The 19,427-nt window shown below is 39.2% G+C and overlaps 1 protein-coding gene across 3 annotated transcripts in view; it reads right to left on the reverse strand.

The window, feature by feature from the left end:
* Positions 1–19,427, reverse strand: part of LOC106173124 (protocadherin Fat 4) — a 44,183-nt gene that overhangs the window by 18,354 nt on the left and 6,402 nt on the right. For 2 of the 3 annotated variants that reach the window (XM_087000685.1, XM_087000686.1), the window contains exons 2-3: positions 16,097–16,189; positions 9,524–9,598 (exon numbers count right to left, since the gene is read on the reverse strand). In XM_087000685.1, the coding sequence (XP_086856811.1) occupies positions 9,524–9,598; positions 16,097–16,189 (168 nt within the window). Of the gene's footprint in view, positions 1–9,523; positions 9,599–9,833; positions 10,777–16,096; positions 16,190–19,427 lie in introns of those variants that run through there. The other variant, XM_087000687.1, reaches the window with a different exon arrangement.

Here is a 19,427-nt window from a genome sequence, read left to right on the forward strand (position 1 = left end):
GTTCACCAAGACCTTCCACAGCAAGCCCCCTCAGGTTGAACACCTTTGCACCCTAAACAGTTCTCAGTATTGATTCCACACTATTCCGTTTTTTCTAATCTGTGGGTTTGGGTTTTCTGAACATACGTACTTCCCATATGATAAAATAAGGTCTTTCCGAATCCAGCATGACCCTTCCCGCAATATGCCATAAACTGGGTAGGTAGGTACACGTATACGTTGTACAGTGGGGGTACTGCGTCAATCTGTCTTTACATAAACAGAAAGAGACATACATTTGTAGCCCACCTTCATACCACTATCCCAAATACACACATATCCACATATCTATTTTATTAAAGACCCCTTTCCCATACCTACATCGATCTAAAAGGATCGATCCATCTCCGAGGGGTTTCTCACTAAATTGCTTTCAGCTTAAGCGGCTTAGATGTCTGGCACTCCTACTGAAGCTGCTAAACGGAAGTTAATTACCCCTAACGGCTTCAGTTGGTGTGCCAGACACCAGCGAGAAACCCATCGGAGATGGATCGATCCTGTAGTATGGAGTGGGGTCTAAAACGAATACGTCCATAATCTATACTCACGCAATCCATACCATTTCTACATACTGGATACAGATGCAAAATTTGCTTAATATAGGGGGCTCCTGTTTTCTCGTTATTGCTTCTTTGGGCCACTTAAGCTTTAAGCAATTTATCTTTCTGGACCTCGTTATTCTTCTAAAAGCTATGACAACGTCAGTTACTCCATGCACTGCGGATTTACCATCATCAGCCCAAGGTGGAGGCTACAGTACTAAAGGTATATATATAGTGGGCGAATCTTTGGTCGGAAATTCCCCGTGTAAATTCAATAGTATTTTAGAAGTAGCGGGAAAATCACTGACGCCAGATACTACCATGAAACGAATTTGGATCTTGCTTTATATTCAATTTCAATATCACGTAATCCATTCCCTTAAATAGCACACGTTTTTTGTCATAGAGTGTATATATATATATATATATATATATATATATATATATATATATATATATATATATATATATATATATATATATATTTATTTATTTATTTATTTATTTATTTATGTATTTATTTTTTATCAGTGATGTCCCGACATATCATCTCTATAATATTTCAAAGATTGAATTTTTGAAGGTTCTCAAAATTGAGGAATTGAAGTCAACTGATGGAAACTGGAGTTGACAGGTTGTTCAACTTTGACACAAAAAATTAGCCCTCTTTTCCTTAAAGAAACAAGATCTACTGTTGGGTTCGGTAATAAAAATGTATTAAGACTAAGCACATGTGATTGTTTCCTTCCCCCTCACGATATCCACGCTTTATTGCGGCATAAATCTTGTAAATGGTAATCTACTGGGACAACTTACAAATATAACCAATGTAGCGGAAAAGGTAATCGTTACATCTCTCATTGAAACTCCCAAAACATTTATTTTTCATTTTGTGCAGCCGGGTAGTCTCACAGCGGGCATGTTTTATCGCAACATCCCAGGGTTCAGATAGAGTCCGCAGTTTGGTGACCGCCTACTTCAAGTTTGTCCTGCGGCAACCAGAAGTGTTAAACCAATATTTATGTTACACGTTTTAAATGTGCTAATCAGAGTCAATCGCTGTATGTGCTGCACCGGTAGTTGTGTAATAGCGTCCTCAGTACACTTCATCAATTGTTGGGTTCTGTTCTGCCGTTGCTTCTCAAATGTCTGTTCACTCTCAGAAAAAAGGGCGTGGCTTGTTGTTATAACCAGAATGTTGTTATTTCTAAAAACTTTTAGCATTACTTTCTAAACTTGCTTACAACCTTTTCCGCACAAAGGCATCAGAGTTAATGATGAGAATTGCTCAGAGTTAGGATCTTCACGATTTATAAATAAATAAAAAAAATAATAAAAAAAATATCAAGTCCGGGACATTGACACATTGTCCGGCTAACTTTGGATTGTATAATATAAGAAAATGAAAAGAACAGCAAAGTTCTTTCTTTGAAGGGAGGTATTTTTCTCAAGCAATAAACAAGGCTAATCCCTAGCCCTCGTGTAACGTGTACATACTTTCAATGTTACATTTCTGTTCAAACAAAGTGGTTGCCTCTTCGTCGATCTTTCACTTGTATCTAGTTGCAATATTGCCATTTGAACGAGTAGTTTAATAAAACGCCCCGCTCGCTGTAGAAATGTTCGTATTTTGCTGAATCCAAATCCAAACCGCAGGATTGCACAGAATAAATTAAGGGAGCCAATAAATGACAGAAGGTCTGAGCCATTACCCTGGGGGGGCCGGGACTTTCAGCAAAGGAAGTCAGTCTAGCTGCGGTCATGTTATTTTACGTAATACAACATTTTGCATGACGATTATTCAGATAAAAATAAAGGCTACTACCGAACATGACCGATCATGACCGAACACGACCGATTTTGACCCACTGTTGACGCCTAACGCACACGTTACAGTGAGGCTTATAATCATGAACACAGTATAGCCTCAGAGGTTTGAATGTACGTGCTTAATTCCTTACACATCGTTGCAGCCTCTATATGTATATGGTTTGCAGTAAGACGTGCAATGATTTTGCGCATTACTATAATTTGCAGAGCGACTGGCAGTTGATTATTGCCCCCCGACGTCTACTGTTGTTTACGCGAATATAATACAAAAGTCTTCATAAGTGCCTACACAATCATTTAACATACCAAGAAAATGATAGCATTATGGGGGGATGCTCTTTTTTAAACTTATAAATCATTTTGAAAATTTTGCAAAGAGGAAGTTCACGCGTTATGTTGTGAATGTGTCGCATGCGGAAAAACTCGCTATTTCAACAAATGTGCAATCACAAGAAAATCCCTGCCTTCGAAATAAAAATTACTGTATATAAGGCTCAATTTCTTAAGTGGTCCTACTAGAACACGAGGATAATTGTAAAGTTTACATGAGGGCTTAAATCTAATAATAGTAACTTGACTTTACATTAAAATTACCTAACCGGACAAAACACGGTACTTTGGCAAAGTATTACCAAGGCAAGGGCAATTTATTTCTTAATCTAAATCACTTGAACACCGGGTGACCTGGGACTCATTTCAGTTAGATACCCACAGGAAGAAAAGCAATAACCTAACCCAAGGTCAATATCTTCGTCTGATACCTCACGTTATAATAGAGCAGACTGTAACTAAACAGCGGCATTTCTGAAGAGAACAACCTCCTTAAAGATACCAATCACTGCTCCTATTTCTGATCGTGACTGCTCAAATGAAACACTCTTGTTGACTCTTTTGAATCAAGAGCATCTCCTTTCGCACATCGAGTTATTCTTCTATAAGGTACCATGGCCCCAGGGTCATACTGTGTTTACCCACGGCGTAATTAACTAGTTGACTTGTCGCGTTCTTTATAGCACCTGTGCGGCGTGAACAGAGACGCCTTGTGCTGCCCTAGCCCTCCTAGACTTTACAATAAGTATCGTTTTCCCTTTCGCCTACAGTGACAGCTTTGTTTGAAAATAAAGCACCACATCTCCACTTATGTTCCATCGCTGGAAAATAAAAGACGCTACCAGTTTGGCTTATTCTCCAAGACTAGTTACCGTTGATAAAGATAAGATGTGGAGACAACAACGACTTAATTTACCAGACTTCCTAAAGTCAACCTTCCTAGACAAGAGAACTCAGTTGATAACTGTTTGCATCTCGTAATAACTCACGGCATTGATGGACATCGTGGATTTTCCATTGGCGTGAACAAACATTTCATGTTTAATTTCAATTTATATTATAACTGTACAGATTAAATTGAACCTATCAAATACTGTCAACTTTTGTCATACATTATTGGATTACGGTTATAACATTCTAAGATTAAATAGGTATTACCTCATGTAACTGAAGTTGTGTAGCAAATGGATTTGTCAAGACGATAAATAACAAAAAGGAACATAATTAGATAATTGATATACGGTGCCTTTTACCATGTTACCCAAAGGTATTGTACAATTTCCGAAGTCAGTTTCTTTCCATTTGATATTTAATTTACCTTTTGTGCGATAGGACACACGGGCAAGTTTCAAAAGTTAACTAAGACACAACTTATTGCTTGACTGATGTTGAAATATTATAAGATACATATATGGACTAGTGCTTGGTTGTTATCATCTAAGAATGCTCATCTTTGTCAAAATTACCAAACAGTAGACACAAAGTGCATTACTCTCTATCATGTTGTCACCTTAGACACGTGTCTGCAGCCTCCCTATAATAATAAGACAAAACAAGACCGGAACCTTTTTTCAAGTGTTCTATTATCATATACATTGTGTTTTCTTGCCCATGGTTCGCCGCCTCCAGGACAGCGCAGTTCTTTACACCTTGACATGATCATTACACGCCTCAGCAGTATCGCCTTGCCGCCTCACTTCCGATACCTCGCATGCTTGGCCACTGATACAAAAAACCCACAGATTCACGTAAGTGAAGAACGAAGGTAAACATAACTTTGAAATAACCTCTCAGACACCTCTGTGATTTTAATTCAGTCACCAATATTGCCAAAAAAGGGGAATAATTTGTTTTAGCTTTCAATTCTTTTGATCTTGACCTAAGAAGAAGCTAAACCTGGATTGAACATGAATGTGAGATATCTAACACCAGAAAACCGGCCTCTAAACCCCGGTTTTCATGTCGTTAGTTCTCGTGTCTGTGTGGGAAAGGCACACGAGGGCCTGGTACACGCTAGGGGAACGCACCATGGACAATACCGGCACAGCAGACGACCAGGGCCGTGCCTGTTATTGGAACAAATTACATTACTCTCTGAGACTGGACCATGGTGGACGGCAATTGACCTCACGAGCCTCTGTTCTCGGGTCTACATCTAAGATATAACCTCCAAGATTTGGTAAAATAAAGTATTAAAATGAATGTGTAAAAAATAAAAAAAAAATATATATGACCCATATTCAAGAGGCGGAGGGAGGGGAGTATTATTTTTAGAATGGAGTTGGAGGTTGAATTCCCACGTCAGTTTACAGAGGAAAATCACAGAACCAGCTTTTCCTGCCCGCCGCGACAAATTAAGTTATCTAGGTGAACAATGTAAATGCCCCTCCAACATGTGGTATGATGCTGTGTAATAACCCAGCGGTAATAACCGTAATAAACGTATTATTGGGCATGTGGCTACCCCTGCTAAACTGCCTCCAACTTGAAGTACAAATACAGCCAGTGCTGTGGTGGAGGCAGGTAGCTCAGATATGAAGCATTAAAAATGCATTTTCTCACGATAATGTTCTGCGTGTAAGTCTCACTAATGTAAGACATCATGTTTAAGTCTTGAAAATCACCAGAAATCACGCTGAAGTTTTACCAATGTCTGGAATCACGTTTAAGTCTGTTTAAGTCTTACAGAGATGCCACGGATCATGCTTAAGACTTTCAAATACCAAGAATCTTACAAATGCCAATAATTACGCTTAAGTCTTAGAAATGCCAGGAACCGCACATTTTTTTTCACTGTGCAATTGATTTCAAAGCTTCCACATGTGTAGGGGCGGCATGGTTTGTAAGGTATATGAAACCAAAGAATGACCACATGTGGTCAGCGGTCCATTTGTAGTTGCTACCTATACATTACCTAGTTCACACTTAATAAAAAGAACAAGTACTGAACCCATTATCGATCAGCATACATCGTGAAACTTTAACCCATAGTTTCTTATTTTGAAACTAATTTTGAGCAATGTGCCACCATTTACCATTATTCACTATAGGGGATGTAGTCGTATCCTTAATGCCTTAAAACGTTATAGTCAATATTCGTGTTTTAATCGAAATATTTCTTATCGTGTTGCTTCGATAAACTCAGTAACTGGTAGAAATAACTCCAGCATGCAACAAATAAAAGAAGAGAGAGACGGACCGGAAGGAGGCAGGATTTTTTGCATTCAAACAAATCAGCGTGTTTCTCTGCATTTAGTGGCATGCTTTCCACAGGAATCGCTATGTTAGCTGGTTTTTCTTGATCTATATGTTAGCTTGTATGACTCCTACTGTTTTTTTATCATTATTCACTAATACGAAAATATTGCTAAGAACCAACTGGTGTATAAGCTCTTAATGCAATATTCTATAAGATGATTTCGATGATCTCTGACGGTATTGCCACATGCCAGTTTCTAGGACCAATTTCTGAACCTATTCTTGCTGATTCCCCGTCGCTTCATATTCGAACGCAAACTTTCTCAAATAAATCGCAGATTTTAGCAGTGAATGAGCAATTCCAAGCGATTTGTAGAATCAATCAAATATTTTGAACATATTTCCATTTACATGGACACCTCCACAAAGCAGAAGCCTTTTTTTTTCAAACCTCCATAGATTGAAGCCATTCCAGGAATTTCCCGCCTAATTCTGTTAGTTCAGGGAAGTGTAAGTGTGGTGAAGTTTGTGAAGGTGGCAACAGAAGAATGTCTGGTATTCTGTCTTCCTTACGTACCACCAGTGGTCCTGCTTTGTAATGTTTGTTAATCATGGTCAACGCCCAGAATTATTACAACGCCATAAAACAGAAATAGTTTTCCTTATGCTACAAAGGTATGATTAAATCTGCATTCAAGTTCAGATAATACAACATGCTCTTCAAAGGCACCATGTTGTGATACTGTCATAGTGTGTGTGTGTGTGTGTGTGTGTGTGTGTGTGTGTGTGTTTGCGCGTGTGTATACGTATGCATTTATGTGTATTTGAGTATGCATTTGAGTGTATGTTGTGTGTGTACACACAAGCGCGTGTCTTCGTGTGCATGTGTGCCTGTATGAATGCATGTGTGTGTGTGTGTGTGTGTGTGTGTGTGTATGTGTGCATACGTGTATGGGTGTTTATTTGCCCTTTTTAGTTGCAGTAAAACTGTGACCAGACAAAGATTGAAGTATTTCGGTTCACTTTATCCCGCGGGATTCACTGGTGGTGATACTGGTGTACATTCTCACCACGTGGAGATTATTCGAAACAGAACTGTACAATCTGCCCGTCTGTGTTGTGGAGTGGTTGGCTTGAAGAAGGGGTTCTTTAAGATAAGCCGCTATTTGCCATCCACATTAGTGTCTACTTAGTTAGAAAAAGGCAACCTGTTTATTTCAACTTGTGTTTCACTTTTTTACCGATTTGGGTTTCTTCACGCACACGGCTTACGTAATTACACTTGACATAGCTTTTTTTCAGCAATTTACAGTTGTGATTGCGAGACTGAAATACCAGGTTACGCGGGCTGCGTTCCCTATGATACACCTGAATTAACGCGTAGAACGCTGCCAGTTTTCAATGGGAGGTAGAATGAATTCCAATTCACCATCTGTACGCCCGATTTACTCGTTCTTTGTCTTAAACTTCTGCAATCGAGACGGCAAGTTAGCCACTATTTGACTTGAAGCAAGCAGCGAAGGCATGGTTACAAACGTTTGAGCGAATTACGTCCAGTTTTCAACCTGCTGGTTTAGGAATTAAACCGTGTTTAGACAAGTGGTCAGTGCCGTTAAGGCCTGTCCACTACATGTTTATATTCAGCAGTTAATGAAGACTTGTACTGCGCATCATGTAGAATAGTCTGCTGTGGCATAAAGATACAGGACCAACACGAGGAAAGTATTCTCCTCTATCAGACAGCATTAACCCAGTAAACAGCATTAAGTGGATTTCTTAACAGTGTCTGACTGAAATGACTAACCCGAAATCTGACTTTGATTTGACTTGTGTCGCAGTCCAGAGTTCTGAGATCTATGCAGAAGTCACTTTACCCCCCCCCCCCCCCCACGTTTTTAAACGATCACATCCGCATATAACATAGCATTTACTTTTTATTTTTTCGGGTGATTTTTTTCGGGTGGTTTTTTTCTTTTTTTATTCACTCATTTGTTCAACACATTAGGAATTCTAAAAAAAAATGACAGCCAGTATCTCAAAGGTACGCTTGGTTTGAACTGTTAATTCCCGTTGCCCTTTTACATCACTAATTCTTGGCATTTCAAACAATTAACCATGCTGAAAATAATTGGCATGTTTACTACGCTAGTCAAGGTATTGACTTTCTTAGCAAAACAATAGTTTTAGTCGGTGACCTGGGTGGCACTTTCCTATTTCATAAATATTTTTCTTTCTCGGCCAATTACTTTGCGGCGTGTAATCTTTTTACCAAGTTGATGTTGCGACCAATAAACGAGGAAGCATGAATGTCGAGCTCGGTTAGTGTGAAATGCTAAGTAGGGCTTATGGACCAGTAATTGCTCACTAAACGTACTTTCAGATTCTACAGCAACAAACTCAGGGAAGATTGATATACACGCATATGAATTGCGTTTTCTTTAAATTGCAAAATTGCTTTACAATTCACAATTTTCTCTGTTATCACTTTGTCCTAGAGGCGTGGCAAATTGTTTTAATTTGTTAAAAAATGACTGTGTGGTAAAAATGAATGAATCATAAACTTCTCCCCAGTTAAATCTTTTACCAGTTTAATATGAGCCAGTAATTCCTGTCTGTTATAAATTGAGTATTGCATTGTTTCATTTACATGTTAAGCCTGTTTCTGATTCATCGTTAAATCGTAAATATAACAAGCATTTGAGTGATCATTGTCCCAGATTGGTATGTCACTGCTTTTTTCTCTCACAATTCAAGATTTTTGTCTCGCGATGCCCTTGAAGGCATCATTTAAAACAGACGGGTAAATTGCCGGCCATATTGTTTTTTTTTTCTGCAAAAAGGTCACTTTCACGTTCGTAAGAAACTTTCGTCATGCAAACCTGCAAAAACCAAGATAATTCAGCCTGCATGTTTCTACCATAGGTTTATACCTAAGGCATCTCGACTTACTGCCATCAAATTAAAATAAATGGTCCGATTCATTCATGCACAGATTATAAACACGCAGGAATCATTAATAAATTAAATATCTTGTCTTTCTGTTATTGCCAGTAATCTTATCTTGTCCAGGAGCAGGCCGAGGGCGTATGTTTTATCTGGATACCGCAATATATGTTTTGAATGTAAATCCTGAATGTGGGAATCGCTCGCCGGGCAGTCCAGAGAGTGATATCTGCACGTTGTTATGACAACAGAAAGTTACAGGGCATTGGCTACTGTTATGCCGCTGATACTGTTTTTGTTTTACCTTTTGAAAGCAACTCACGCAGTAACAAGGGTTATGATAAGTCCTAAACCAACACAGAACTAACTGGGCCCTACAAAGTTGTCTAATAAACGTCTCTAATGATCTTTATCAAAGATGACACATTCTTCATTCTAGATAAGATTCTTTTTCTAATAATCTCACAATATTTACATGATTTTCTTTTTTAAATTGCAATATAGTTAAAAGAGATGTTTTGTAGATAGTAGACCTAGTGTACAAAAATGCGGCGTTTTCCCTAAATGCCACGCGTTCTTCGATGAGATATCGTTTGATATACCCCATTCATCAAACGCTGGCTTTAAATAGGAAGACTTACCTGCTAACGTGTTATCGTAGGCCGACACAACCACTGGCGCTTTCGTCCAAATGTTACTGAAAAACTGCACACAGACTGAAAAAAGAAAGTTAAAACAACGATAATAAATTTGCGTAGTAAAACTGCAGACGTGCTAAGAATTCCCCAAAAGTGAATGCCTTCGATTACCGCTCAAACAGTGGTGTTTGTGTGTTTCAATTACAAAGTAAAGAAAGTAAATCGCTCGCTAATTTTTTAACAGGCAGTTACGGATTTACCAGTAATTGCTACTAATTTGCGATAAACAAATATTTTGACGGTAATTACTTACAAATTGTTTGTGCAGTTGATCGGTGCACACAGCAAACGAGCAAAACAAGCAATACAAACAAGCGCTTCATTTCCCTTCCGCGCGATGGTTCCAACTTTGTGTCAGAAGCAGGTAAAACCCCGACAAGCGTGCCCTCTCTCTCCCACGGCCTCCTCACGACGGCAATTCACTCGAACTTAGCAGCGATTTAGGTACCCTCCGAAATTTTGTCGTCATGCAGTACCTATAATTTCATTACTGATCATTATTTTTGGTTCTTGTTTGGCTAAAGTAACCCGATTCCGAGTGGAAAATGTTGTGAAAACAGCAGAATTAGCAGTGTGCTGCAAGTCTATTAAACCCTCCAAAACCAGTCTATTAGAACCATGCCCGCCACTCTCTCCTCTGCACGGTGGTGTTTTTGTACCATTGTTTCACTACTATGCAAAAAAGGAGAAAAAAGAAAAGAGAGGGAGACATTCAGCTTCACGGAGGCTCTTATTCTGCCCAGGGTTCGCCCTGTCCCCTCGAGGCAATTACAAAGAAAAGTGAACAAGGCGCATCAAATGATCCCCCACAAAAACCCGCCTAGGTGGAGTCACCGGCGTTCTCCCGATCTCTCAGGCGCTCAGAAATCTGGGGCCAATTTCAGCATTTCACCTTCTTTGATTTAAAGTAAAACTGTTGAAAGCTGCATTTTCCGGAGATACGTGCGTCAATATGGTCTTCACTCCCGCAAGCACACACCATCGTATATATGTTGTGGTGTAGTGCAGTTTTTTGACACAAGTTTTACAGTAAATTGGTTATCTCCTCTTCAGAACTATCATACAAAGAACCGATGACTATAGCGAAGTCTTTGATATTGGCACCATTCACATAGAAAGAAGTCAATAATCTATCATATGCCGTCTTTTCGTGTCGGTAAATAACCTAAAATGAAGTAACAGGAAACTCGCGCATCGTATTGCATAGTTTGGCAATTTCAAGTTTGTGTAAGCGTCGAAACGATCTGGCAGTTTGTATCAGCAGCGAAATTTCTCGCTTTACTGGAGCTAGGGTAACGTTGCAAAAAAGCACTTTCAAAATTTGGTAGCTTTCAACTGACTTAAGTGTACGAACGCCGGCCCGGTTGTTTACACATGAAGTTATAAAATTAAAGACGGGATTTTCTTCAAAGGAACCTCCCTTTAATTTTCAATACACATGCATTTTTTACTTATACAGTGAGGCAGCCTTCGAGGCAGATCTCTGTTCAAATCGAAAGAAAAAAGTACAGCTTGAGTGAAAACTTGTTTCCTCAGAATAAGTTAAGCGTCGGTTTCATGCTTCACGTGGGTTGTCAGCACACTCTCGAGACACAACTCGTTTAATTCTTTCTAAAATAAAGCTGAGGCATGAAGAGTGGTGCTATTAACGTTTAAGTGAACCACTTTTTACATTACTGTTAAAAGCCGACAACATTGATCGCATTCATTCATAAAAATCGCTCAGGTTAGATGGTCGCAGACAAATGATTATTAAGATAATATCTGTAATAGTCTTATACCAATAGAAAGCATACTCCTGTAGATTCAATGCAAGCATAATTTCCACATTGTTTCCATTCCAACTGTAATTCGTCAAAACTAGCAGCCGGTCGTTTCAGGTCAACAAACCGTTTGTTTAACACATACAATTTACATAACTTGTTTTTTCTACATCAAAAATACATTCACTTTTGGAAAAATTAGCGCTTCGTTGCTGTCACTCATTCATGAAGGAAGTATCCTTTCCATGTAAAACTACTCCCGTACAACGCCCCTGTACCCATACCGCGGGTGTTATGTAGCGATAAATTGGACAGCAAAGGGTAAGGTTAAAACTGGAGTTGAATATTATTTGATTGATTTACAAGCAGGTCGACCTTAGCGGTCCAATGCTTAAGTACTCGTGCACGTCAGTTTTTTTATATTACATCGCTCTCAGTAATTCTGTCCAAAAACCCGTCCTATAGGAAAAACAAGGTGATTTATTTGATATTTAACAGGAGCGCGAGCATAGTGCAACTACTTTCACTTAATCAACTCTTCATCATTTTTATATTAAACTTAATTAAATTATGTTAAATAAAATGACATTAAGATATCCTGTTAAAGAAAAGCCTCGATAAGGACCATGAAGGTCTAACTCTGTACCCAGTACCCAACGGCGTGATTTATTATCTGCACGGTTCGCGGGTTTTATAGTCCTGTATCTTCTCATTTTCAGGGTGTCTGTACTTATTTCTGTAGTCGTTTTTTGCTTTTAATGTCATGAAATTACAAGTATTAGCATTTCCAGGGTAGATATGACAAGCTATGCACGCAACTGCATTTAAGAAAAAGGTTATCAAAGATTTTTTTAAGTGTGCTGGAAATTATAAGCACTGGAAAAATTTAAGAGAATATATAGAAATATTTAGCTTTCAAACCTACGACTTGTATCTCTAATTCTGAAATACAATTTAAAAATACACATACATAGTAGAATCCACAGGAAAAAAGTGGAAAAGTATCTGACGAGTAGAGACGGCTGATCTTGCACCTCAAAATGAGTCATCGCTGATTTCCACTAACTTACTTCCATTAAAACAAAACAGCCAAATAACATTTTGTAGATGCAAACATCTTTAAGGCGATGGTCAGAAATAAAGCAACCGTTTCTGAACAATTCTTCACATTAAGTCTATGCAGCATATAAGGGATAGCGTGGTGGGTCCTGGTAGCTTGCCAACATATAATGTACTGTAAACGTCAGCCGGTGGCGGCAGACCACAACGATCTGTGTCATTGATTGTTAGGTAAATACGACCGCCTAGTCCGACATGTCACAACCTTGACAATTGGCTGGATAGTTTTCTGTATCAATACTTTCGGATATACGTGTGATTTGACAGTAATTCTAGCGTGTACTGTAGCTTGCGGTTGAAATAATACAGCGATGTGGTTTTTATCAGAGTGCGTGTGTCCGTTAGAGATCAGCTTTAAGACGCTAGCTTAAATTTTATCAATTCCACTTTTTTAAAATTGATATTTCAGTCCTTTTCTATATAACATCTAGTTATAATATCAAAAGAAATAGTTATCAAAGTATTTTAGAGTTATTTTATAATTTTTCAAGCTTTTCTCTTTCAGTAAATCACGTGAAGTGACATTCTCAAACAAACGTAAATTACCTTCAATAACAGATGGGCGGTATTCTGTAGGTATCAAAGTCTTAGACAAAAATAAAAAAAGAAAAACTTAGTATTTCCGTAAAGGAATCAGCGAAAGCATAACGGGAATAACATAATTCATTCAACTCAAAAACCGAAACACTGGAAGAAGGGGTTTTATATCACCCCCGACTGGGGGACCCGTATATCCTAAAAGATGGGGGGGGGGAAGTGGGAGTGAAGACACAGAGGTGATCCTTTCTTCACATCTACACGCAATAATTTAAGTACCACAAAAGAGGCAGCACATGCCCTCCCCCTTCAAGGACTTAGCAATGTCAGATCCAAGAAAAGGGGGGGGCACGGGGCCGACCCTCCCCCCCCCCCCCCTTGGCGTGGGGTTCAGGGTCCTGACAAATTTTGGTATTTTAGAGAGCGAACGTTCCTATTTGGTACGGTTTAGAACTATGATTCAGCTAGTCAAAATTCTAATTTCAAGAGGGGACCATTGGTGTGATTTTTTTCAGAAATCGAAGGGGGTGGGTCAGGATATTCGCCACTGTTTTACATATAAAATAGTGATATTTCGATTTGTGGTGCACGTGTTAAAAAACATATGCATTACATTGGATACAAAATAGTAATAAAATCTCACGTACGGGTGCTCATATGGCGCTTCTGAAAATTTAAAATATAAAGTTTGGTCCTAATTTCGATGTATTTGTGTCCTAAAGGAAAGATGACGTAAACAAACAGACACAATACCTGTGCAACTTGGTCAGGGTGTGGAGTTGGCATTTGTTTTGATTTTAGAAGAGAACTAAGCTAACATCAAGAAAGTAAATTGACAGATAAAATGATGGACTGAAGATCTACTGTGGGCAGGATGATGTTTTTATATTAGGGTGCATTCCCATAGATTTTAGATCGATCTATCCCCGTGGGGAGTCTCACTAGATTACTGTCAGATAATCCGGCTTAAATGCCCGTCCCGCCTACTACAAGCTTTAAGGGGGTAATTAACTTTCCTGCCCCCTCGGCTGACGGCTATTTAGCATGAACCCCCAGAGAGTTAGGTCGATCTAGTTGGATCGATCTAATCTCTGGAAATGGGGTCTTAGTGTTTCGTGTTTGGGTGTATTGTTTTCAGCTAATGGATCACAGTTTTTTGGTCATTCTAAAAAAAAGACTTTCTTTGGCGTAAAACGGAAATAAAAATCTCTAGTCAATACAATTAAAGTAAGTGAAAAACAGTCCCCATATCTGTTTCTTTGAAGTGCATTGCTGTAGCGAAGCTACGTTAGAACACTGGTGCCTTTTTTAACAACCCTGTCACAACCCATATAACGCACACATAGGGGCATTGCATCGCGGCACATCTATCGCAATCCTTTGCAATTTTTGGACCAGCCGGCTAGGTTCATTGAAACGCTCTATTTCACCTGACATTTATCCTGCCTAATAAACCGTTGTAGACGGTCAGAGCTGGGAGAATTAACTGCATCTGGTATTTGTCTTACGGTAGTGGCTGGCGGTCAAACAAGGTCGCCACTATTACTACTCTAGACTGAAGTAGTGTAAAACCAACGCATGCTTGTAATGGGCCACAAGTCTGCAAAACCAGACTTAAACAACGGCTTCTTTTACGTTAAGTGCTGTGTGCATGAATATTTTCAACAATATGATTTAGACAATCATAATACACCTGCTTGTAAATTAGAATCACGCCCTGGAGTAGTGTGGACAGACGTCACTTTAGTTTAATTTAGGTACACACACCTCAGTTTGTAGATTGCGCACTTGTTTGTACTCGTTTGTTTCAATGTGTAAATAGGCCTATATATTTAATTGGCCATTTTGCTGTTTTTAATTCATAGCAAGAGATTAAATGAAAATCACAGGTTCGTATCTTGACTGTTTGCTTATTATGCATATGTTGATTGTACGTAGATACACTGTGCAGAGACCTTAGTCGTGTCCATGCGCACGTGCATCTGAATACGTGTTTTTGGGTTTGTGTACATGCATCTCGTGTGCACGTGTTCTGTAGCACCTCTTGCTACTGTCACAACAGTGTGCAGTGGTCTTCAGTGCGGGTTAATTGACAAGTGAATAAACGCCAAGAAATGTGAATACCGGTGAAGGAATGAGTAAAATAGTCCGTGCAGGTAAATACATGTAGACTAGTAAGTAGTTCAAATTATCAAATAACTTCAGGCATCTTACATTTTACTCTGCGATGCTGGAGAACGGTTTGGTCACGTGCTATTAGTGCACTCCACATTTGAAACTTCTTGAACTGAAATTGCACAGTGGGTTAATTACAACAAACATAACAACATACATGCTTTAGATCAGGCAGGAAACAATGAATAGTAACACATAGACCAGCAGTACAGTTATGTTGCATTGCCAGATTTCCATGTGCTCAAAGTTTAGAAGACATGTTAGGCACTGGATACAACATACTGACGCCTCAGATGTGGCACAGAGAACACTGTCGTCTGCTTGTTGGTTTCTGTCTTTTCCAACGCTGTCAAATCATTGCGATGTTACTGATAAATGCAAATAATATTCAGGGTGGTTGGTAACATATGGAGACATTAAAATAGGCCCTTCCGGATATGAAACTGCAATCATGCTGTCACCCAACCTATGATACGGACACTATCATAAGTCCTTGAGCTTTCATATCTGGATGGGTCTATAAAATCCATTTTGTTTTTAAGTCACAGAGCAGGTTAAAGTCAATTTTTGGTACAAACCTGCCTTCGTTTAATTACCATCATTCAACGTCAGTGCTCTCAAATGACATCATGGGCGTAATGCTTCGAACGCTTTTTCTTTTTCCGAATTATTTTACGGTTTTCTGTTTTAATATGTTGCATTCTATTCATCGGAATTCATCAGTAAAGTTGATTGAAACGACAAATTAATCAAGGGAAATGTGAATTATTCGTTCGAAGCATGCTGGTCATAAAAAATAGAACATGTTACCATGGTTACCGGTTATCACGTGACGTGACGTAACGTGGGTTCAGTATGAAGAGGGTGCTGAAACAAAGCGTAGTGTCATGCCTGGCGGAAAAGCTCACACATCTCTACTCACATAATAACTGGCCTAAGTTACGATAGTTGTCTAAGTTGTCTGAGGTAGAATTGCCTGAGGCTGTGTCGTTGATCGAATCTCTGCGATTTACAGCTGAAATTGAGAAAGAAAACACACGTCATTATTTCACTATGGTTAGTCTGTCTAGTGAGACCATAACGGGACGTTGGCATTGGGTATTTAGGTGTAGAGACCTGTTGAAACCAGTGACGATACACAGTATTGTAGAAAGCCAGTTATCAAATAAACCGTGATATTTCGACACAGCTGTGTAGCAATAGATCCCTGATTGGTGCGTTAGCAGCATTTTATTCCAAGCGTCTCCTGTGGTCCTCCTTCCACCGTTTTTTTTCTGCGTGGCGAAGCTCCGAACACTGCACACATTACACAGGTCGTTGACCCGCTGAGTGTCAATAACTGACACTTTGTTTCTGCTGTTATCACGACTTGAAGACGATTGCTTTTCTCGGGTCTTTGCAACATGTGGGTTCCTTCGTGTGATATGAAGCGGAAATGTATGCTCCTTGTACAATAGCCCCATTCACACCTACATGGTTAATCGAGATTAAGGGAATCGCGATTCTAACGCGCTTAGCTAAATTCACTTTTTTGCGTTCACACATGTAAAAACGAAATCGCGATTTACCTTGCTAGATCTGGTAATTGCAACTGCGCTCCCTAGGGGAGTCACGGTATATCCTGTTGATCATGCGCAGTAGCTGCCTTCAAGACCATGCTTTCGGTGTGTACGGTGTTATTTTCTGTTTAATACTCTCATCGGCCCAAATATTTAGTTATGCTGCCACTGAGTTTTCAGACCAGTACGTCCTCGTGGCCATTTTGCTGACTGCTAAGAAACTTGAAATTGCGTGGACAGTTTCTTTTCTTTCACTTTCCAGTCGGCGAATAGATGTATTTAGCTAATGTTTCGTTTAAATTTATACCCGACATGAAATAAAATTTATTGTATTGTATTGTATTGTACTTACGATATAAACTGTGCACGCGCCTAAGTCCTCAACTTCCGGTGTTAACATCGATCCCGTTCTCACTAGGAAATTTTATATCGCGATTTAAGTTTACATCGATAGAATCCACCTCTCGAGTAGGATTAATTTGAATCGCGATTTGGCGTCTCGACTGCGTTCACACTAGAAGCTTTACATCGATAGAATCGCGATTTGGCACTAATCGCGATTGAAAGTGTCTCGTGTGAATGGGGTTAAAGTCGCACCTCAAATTCTTAATTATCAGAAGGAAGTTTAAATCGTGAAAAAAATCCATAATTGTTTGTGTAGATAAAAAATGACTGCAGAATGTTTATGTTCCACCTTTGTGTCCACAGCTGATAAGGGAAAACCGCAGCGTTCGTCCAATTAACTTGTATATTATGCAATATTTTAAGTGGGTAAACTTGTAGTGAAATCTTTTTTGTAAAGTTTTGTGCTGCTGTTTGGGTTTTAAAACACCAAGCTTACTACAGTCCTGTAAAACATTTGTATTGTTTTGAGTGTGGACGATGTAAAATTGCCTTTTTTTTAGCTGGACACGGTTTCCTGTTTCCATAGAAACGTCACAGCCAGTGTCCCCAGACCTGCCATACACAGCACGTCCTTCACAGAACCCTTGTTAACTGTTCAGCTTTTTATAGACACCTGCTTGTCAAGCGTATGGCGCTGGAGGGGCAACGAGGGGGGGGGGGGCGCTCATGTAAGTGAAATTAGAAATGCCTGCATCTCTTTTAGGATTTCTAAATTCGCGGGGAGCCCATGTTTCTTGATTGTAAAATTGTTCTGAATATATAGCGCCCAATGTGCAACACTGTACACAGATAACTTGTAATATCGCGTGCCTCGTGCCTCAACATAGGATACTATTATTTCCCACTACTCCAGTAAACTGCGGAGTGTAAAGCTCTGAGAACGCGGTCTAGGGTAAGTTTTACCCTCGCCTTCATTGCTGAAATGCTCTTTTTTTTCTTTCAAATATCTAGCACACAGTTGTGTTTTCAATCTTCTGCAACTCTGGCCAGTAGGACGGTGTAATGTTGCGTCGCTTATTGTTCAATAAGGTGAATCTGAGCCCTTGTGAACGAACAACTTCGGAGTTTTTTTTCTATAAACAAATCATTTAAAACTTCCGCTATTTCTAAAGCTATGAGTAATTTTTTGAACAAAACTACTGTTGTTTCTTGTTGCTCACTGACCATCTTCTGTAACCTTAATTTTTTTTCATGATTTAGGTTTACTAGTATTTTAAAATTGCAGTCTTATAAGAATTGTCAAGTGAACGCAAGGTGTTGAAAAAATTTTTGAAAAACAAGAAAAGAACTTTAACAGAAGCATAAAGATTATCCGATAAAAGCTATTTTGAGAAAACACACACACGGACACACACACACACACACACACACACACACACACACACAGAGAGAGAGAGAGAGAGAGAGAGAGAGAGAGAGAGAGTAAAGAAGTCTGTCCCGACGGGAACACACACCGAGGTGCACGTGTCCATGACGTAGTTTCAGACTTGAATTAACCTTTCTGTTACCTTATATGTACGACAATCGGAAAACCATGTGCTAATAACACTTGATTGAACACAAAGAAAATAAGGAAAGGTGGAATAAGTGAGTGGATGTAAGTGTAGATCAACGCCCTTTCTGTGTTCGTTACCTAGACCTGGCAGAGCGCAGGCACCTTTTTCCTCTGTTTTGGGACAGGTGGGGTTAATATGGGGTAGTACAGGGACACATTTATAAACACAAGAGACTTGATACATACGACCCCGTCTTAAGGAAAACACAGAGGGTTGTTTCGAATAGGCTACAACTTACATTTAAGTCTAGAAACACTGATATTTTTCAAAACACAGCACTAAATTATGGCTGATATTTGGGAAGATTGTTACATGTTTAGCCTTACAATGAATGCATTGATTAAAATGAGGAAAGAACAACGAACATTAGACGAAAGCGTAATAGAAGTGATTTTTGATGATTGAATAATTGAATCCTGTTTCTATAGGGCATCTTTGTTCAGGCGCCCAGGGTTTTAACTACTTGATCGCCGCACAGTTGTGGAAACGCTTTGTGTCAGCGTTCATTGAAAGAGGAATCGCCAGGACGATAAGCGTACGCCTTAGTTATTGCCGTTTAATTTGATGAACAAATCTGTGCAATTGTGTCTGCAATGTTACAGCTCCGGATTTTTGGTATTTTACCAATAATTTTCCATAAAAAAAAACTTTAATTTCTTTGGCCTGTTCACGATGAAACCTCATAGAGTCACCGATGTGAATAACCCTTTGATTAAAGCATACTAACATATCG

This window comes from Lingula anatina, chromosome 1 (assembly GCF_051362555.1).
Source record: "Lingula anatina isolate TDL-2025a chromosome 1, LinAna3.0, whole genome shotgun sequence".
Classification (NCBI taxonomy): Eukaryota; Metazoa; Brachiopoda; class Lingulata; order Lingulida; family Lingulidae; genus Lingula; species Lingula anatina.